The sequence below is a fragment of the Jatropha curcas genome, chromosome 9 (genome assembly GCF_041381405.1).
Source record: "Jatropha curcas cultivar XTBG-Jc1 chromosome 9, XTBG_Jcur_1.0, whole genome shotgun sequence".
Lineage (NCBI taxonomy): Eukaryota > Viridiplantae > Streptophyta > Magnoliopsida > Malpighiales > Euphorbiaceae > Jatropha > Jatropha curcas.
In genome coordinates this window covers 25,636,399-25,642,398 of record NC_143159.1, presented here as the reverse complement: position 1 = coordinate 25,642,398, position 6,000 = coordinate 25,636,399, and the positions used below count along the sequence as shown (strand labels likewise).

Genomic DNA, 6,000 nt, shown 5'->3' with positions numbered 1-6,000 from the left:
AAATAAAATATAAAAACTTTCAAATATATATATATATATATATATATATATATATATTAAAAAAATTTAAAATATAAAATTTAAAATTTTAAAATACTCAATTATTTATATGTATTTATTTAAAAAATAATTTTAATAAATTATATCCTATCAACTACTTAAATATATAACTTATACACATTTAATACTTACAACCTCTAAATTTAATCAACTACCACATTCATATTTCAATTTAGTATTTGCATTATGAAATGCAAATATAAAAAGGCAAGGCAAAGTAGCTCCCAACATACAAAATTATACACAGAAGCAACACTTCTCATCCCCTTCCCCTTCAGCCAGCTTTATATTAGCTATGGCTGAAATCAAATTTATCATTTTATGGACTATATTCTGCTTTTTGGATTGCTGTAATGGTTCCTGTGAAGCAACAAACTCAAGTTCTTTACCAAAATTCTCAGCGCTTCTCTTCTTCGGTGATTCTTTACTGGATACCGGCAATAATAACTATATCAAGACAGTGCTCAATGCAAATTATGCTCCTTATGGTCAAGACTATCCTGGAAATGTTCCAACAGGAAGATTTTCAAATGGGAAATTGATTCCTGACATGTTAGGTTCCATTCTTGCAAGCAAAGAAGCAGTTCCTCCATATCTGGACCCAAAAGTTTCAGACAGTGATATAGTTTCTGGTGTTAATTTTGCATCAGCTGGGTCTGGATACGATGATTCAACAGCGTTGTTAACTAATGTTATTCCATTTTCAAGGCAAATTGAATTGTTTAAGGAATATATAGAAAGGCTTAAAGGTATTATTGGAGAAGTAAAAGCTAAGGAGATAATTAATGGTTCTTTAGTGTTTATAAGTTCAGGAACAAATGATTTAATTCTTAACTATTATGACATCCCTACAAGAAGGTTGGAATTTACTGTAAGTGATTATCAAGATTTTCTACTTGACAGGCTACAAAAATTTGTTAAGGTGAGAATTTAAAGTCATTAGTTGTTTTCTTTTCTTTTTCTTTTTTTTTTTTGAGAAAATTATTAGTTGTTTTCTATCTCTTAATATTTTTCTGGTTCTATATGTCCAAAAATTCTTAAACAGAATAGATATTAACCATTTTTTTTAACAGAAAAAAAATTCATAAATGTGTGTAATTTCAGGAGTTTTATGATCTTGGTTGTCGTTCAATTGTTGTATGTGGGATTGTTCCAATTGGTAGCTTACCTCTTCAAATGGTGATTGGAAGACTTGTGAGCCCATTTAGTTTTGAGGATCAGAACAGAGATATCCAACTTTACAATCAAAAGCTTACCAATTTATTACCTCAACTACAAGCAACTCTTCCTGGGACCAAATTTGTTTATTATGATATCTATGAAACAGCATTGGACCTCGTTAATCATCCCGAAAAATATGGTAAGCTAATTTATTTAATACAATCTATATATATATATATATTTATAAAAGTTATATATCAAGTAGAGATATAATGCATTTTATTAGGAACATTTTGTAATAATTAGAGATATTTTGGACTAACGACTATATATAATGGATATATATATGTAAAAGGTTTTACTGAAACAAAGAAAGCATGCTGTGGAAATAGGCCAGGCAACCTTCTGATTCTGTGTGATCCACTAACTCCACCATGCGAAGATGCTTCTAAATTCCTTTTTTGGGATACGATTCATCCAACTTTGACAGGTTACCAATTCCTTTTTAAAGATATTGTAGAAAATGTTCTTCCTCAATTCTTGTAGAATTATATATTTATTTAAGGAGAGAGATCCCCATTGTAATAGCTTCATTATTTATTCATCTCAATTAATAAATATATTGATCCAAAGATTTAGTTAACTAACACATTTCAATGATTGTGTTTTTTTTTTTTTATGGTTTTTTTCTTGATGAGCAAAGTTAATTTTATTTTATTTATATACATTGTTAAAGAAAAACTTAATATATCCAAGCACTAATCCTAACCGGTAGCCACCCCTACGTTCAAACCTAGTCCGGAAATATTAGATAATAAACCAATCTTTTGATCAGGATTACGTATCCAAAACAAAGTTCCTCCAGGTTTAGAAGATTGACATTTGTAATGTTTTTCAGGTACAGATTAATTGAACCAAATGCGGTCTCTAACACAAATTATATATAAGATCAATATAGGTCACAAATATGGAAGACTCTGACAATTTTTTTTTTTACATCGTATTGCAAGCAATGTTTTAAATTATTATATTAGCAAAAACAAACTCAAAGCATTAAAAATTAGGTTATATTTGTAAATAGAAAATGATATTGTCAAAAACCAAACCAAAGTAGCATACATAACTATTCTTTGATTTCCATAATATAAAAAAGTACCACACTCTTCAAATGAGATATATAGTAATTGGCATGAAGCTTGAAGCTCCTTTTTTTTTTTCTCTCTTTCTCTCTTTTGAACTCTCTCTATCAATTGGATTCAACTTAAAGATTGGCAAGCTGCTTGATGTTCATAGGATAAACAATGCTAGTATCTCCATTGAAAGCCTTTCTTCCCATCAAAATGTTCACAGCTTCTGTTGGGTGAAATGCATCCCAAAAAATGTATTGTTCTCGATTCTGACACGGTGTTTGGAAGGGAAGACATGTCACTTGACCTCTATTCCGGCCTATTCCACAACATCCGCGATTGATTACACTAAATCCTGCATATAAACGATATTGTAAAATCAGTTTTCCCGTACCAAGTTCGATTTCCAGCACAACAATTGAAACAGAAGGCATATATAGTCCCACGTACCATAAGCTGGAGAGTTTGTCAGGATATCTCGAAACATACGGTGAACATCAATGTAAATGAATTTAGCTCCAGGGAGATTGGAATTTAAATTGTTCATCATAGTTTTAACGTTTTCATTGAAGGGAAGAACAAGTTGATTAACCTCTTCAGAGCAAAGACCTGCAGGGCTCTGTGCCAGGATGCTTGGAATACATCCCATCACTCCTAAACCTGCAAGTATAAATTTTCTTGCTCCGAGATTGTAAAGGGTCTGTACTTATATCGCAGAACCAAATAGATTTTGTGTTAGAGATCGTACTATATATATATATATATATGCATATAAAGTAATTAAGATCAAGGAAAACGTAATTTTACCGTTAGTTGCTGAGTGTATTGTTGAACCAAAAGATTAGCATACTGGGGGCCATCATATTGATTCTTAGTAGGGTAATTAGGCATGAGATAGTTATTGAGGTAATCATTGCTGCCCATGCCTACGAAGAAAATGCTCCTTGCAATTGCACTAGCCACATCGATTGCACCAAGATTATCTGTGATCTGATCAAGCGTATTCTGAAAATTCTTTATCTGTTGATTAAATGGTATGCGACCCACCTGATCAAATATAATGATTAAGTTGTTAAAAGTGATATTCTAACACTAAGCCGATATTTTGTGATCCATAATGTAATATATTGTAATTAAAAGTATACAGACACTTTTAATTACGTTACATTATATTTCATTACAGCTCACTAAGTATAACTTTGAGTGAGGTTTTATGCTCAAATCTATTACCAGACTATCTTTGAAATTATAAAATAATGAGTTCAAACTAAATTGACGCTAAACTATATATATATATATATATATATATATATATATATATATATGAGTTGGATTTCAAGTTTCAATTTATAAAAAGAGATTACAGGATAGATAAATAGAATCTTTAAAAAATTTAGTATTTTTTTTTTTTAATTTTTCATAAATATTTCTACAATCTTTTGTTGCCAATCTAACAACCTACATTGTTCTTTTCTTGTGAAAATATAAAAGGTTCATTCAATGAATGTATGTCTGTCACAGGCAATACTTGATGACTGATGAGTCCACTGCCTTAAATTCTATTAAAGATAGCTACAGTAAATGTGCACATGAAGACATTTATACCTAACCAGAAAAATACCTTAATTATTTATTTGTCTGTTTCTCTACAGGAAGTTAAAGGTAGCAAGAGGACATAAATATTTCTATCCCTCAAATAGTTAAACATTTTTCTGTACAAAATAGTCATTCTAAAAAAGTAGAATTTTTTCAAAAAGGTTTTCTTTTTCCTTTTTTTTTTTTTTTTGAAGTGAATGGTTAGAAAATACTATGTTTTCAAAGAAAAAGTGTTTTTCATTAGTTTGATTCATTTGATTCATTAGTGTATCTATAGACCGGATCTAAGTAAGTCATTTTCATATAATAAAAAATAGAAAAATGCATGCAATGAACGAAATTACTGTCTCAACCTCTTCCAATTAGTGTATATATATATAAATTAAAAATTGGATAGACTTACAAAATTTCTGCCTGTGATATCGAGAATTCCAGCAGCGGCAGAGGCATAGTTGACTCCATGAAGCACATCATCTCCAGAAGCTTCTGAGTAGGCAGGAATTAGGGGAAGTCCTAGCAGTTCAGCTGCATCCATAAATAAAAGAAAATTAATGTTAATTATGATTTAATATTAATAATTGTTTATTTCTTAAGATTCAGATTTTGATTAACTGAAGATTGTCTGAAAATGACTAACAAAATTAAGTTTGCACATTAATGAGTGGTAGAGTACATGTCATTACTGCAGCCCACATAAGAAATTTTCATATTTCTGTTTTATTAAATTTTTTTTTTTGTTTTATTCTAAATAAAATGGATTAATAAAACAAAAGAATTTATTTTATAAGTTTTCTCAACTATGACAATAAAGCTTTTCTATTCTAAAATATTAAATAAATTAATGTTCCCTTCCATAATATTTGTCACATTTGGAATTTCACTTTTCTTAAAAAAACTATTAAATTTGCCTAAATTATAATAAATTATTAAATAAATTGACTATATGACCTTTAATTTAATATTAATTCTCAAAGAAACACATTAAATTGAAATAATAATTATTGTTATGGACAAAAGGTAAACATGCAAAAAAATATTTATTATTCTTTGAAATCACAAATGTTACAAATATTTTAAAACAAACTATTTTATTAAACATGACAAGTATTACGAAATGGAGGTAGTAAAACTATGACATTGAAAAGCAAAAATTAAAACCCACAATCAAACTAAATATAATTTTGTCAAATCATAGTTTTCTGAAATAAACTTTTAGATATCAAAAATTAATGGAAATAATGTCAAGAAAAGAAGGAAAATAATTCTAAAAAAAATAAAATTGGAAAAGAAGGAAATTAAAAAAAAAAAGAAAAAGAAAAGAGAGAGAGAGAGAGAGAGAGAGAGAGAGAGAGGACCTATTTCATCAACCATGGTGTAACCATTGGAGAAACGACCAGTAGGGCCACCATTGAAGTCAATACCATAAGGAAAATAATTAGCTTTAGCGAAAGAAGGAAGATTGTTATTATTTCCATTATCAATAAGAGAGTCACCAAATATAAACATAGCAGGCACCATTTCTCTTCTGCTTCCTCCAAATGGATCATCTACATTTTGCCCTAACCCTACCCTTAACACAATACCAAACACACAGAAAACCGAAAACAGCCTCATAATAGCCATTAGAAAGAGAGAAGGTAAGCAGCAATGTGAGAGTGAAGAAGAAAAATATAAAAAATGCAGAGATTTAATAGAGAATTGGGTATGGTGAGTTAGTTGAGTTTGGAGTAAATGAATTCATCTGTTTTCTACATTGCAGTAATTACATACTGTCTCAGTCTCTCTATATTTTATATTATGGGCTTTTTTTTTTTTTTTTTGGTAGAACAGAATGGGTGTAGGGTTAAATTAATAAACAAATTAAAAAAAAAAAAAAAAAGAACAAAGGGGTTGGCAATTGTCAGGAACATAGCAACTGCTCAGTTGGTGATATATTCAATGCAAGGACCAAACAATATAATGTAGGAGTTGCTCTATTTCGTGTGTTTAATTAAGTACCTATATGGCTGCATTTATTAAATTAAATTTATTTTTGAAATTCATCCCTTTCCTTTCT

The 6,000-nt window shown here is 29.4% G+C and overlaps 2 protein-coding genes across 2 annotated transcripts; one reads left to right on the top strand and one right to left on the bottom strand.

Annotated features, from left to right (window-relative positions):
- The first annotated feature begins 310 nt into the window (after nt 1-310).
- On the top strand, nt 311-1,793 carry LOC105640550 (GDSL esterase/lipase At2g30310). Its single transcript, XM_037640801.2, has 3 exons — nt 311-982; nt 1,165-1,420; nt 1,577-1,793. The coding sequence occupies exons 1-3, from the start codon at nt 356-358 to the stop codon at nt 1,765-1,767; spliced, it is 1,074 nt and encodes a 357-aa protein (XP_037496729.1). The 5' UTR covers nt 311-355; the 3' UTR covers nt 1,768-1,793.
- A 481-nt stretch (nt 1,794-2,274) lies between these two features.
- LOC105638258 (GDSL-like Lipase/Acylhydrolase superfamily protein) lies at nt 2,275-5,615 on the bottom strand. The gene is made up of 5 exons (XM_037640800.2): nt 5,300-5,615; nt 4,348-4,469; nt 3,156-3,395; nt 2,799-3,048; nt 2,275-2,703 (listed from the first exon to the last, which is right to left on the bottom strand). Exons 1-5 carry the CDS (start codon nt 5,565-5,567, stop codon nt 2,483-2,485), a joined length of 1,101 nt encoding a protein of 366 aa, XP_037496728.1. The 5' UTR covers nt 5,568-5,615; the 3' UTR covers nt 2,275-2,482.
- Nucleotides 5,616-6,000: the final 385 nt, after the last annotated feature.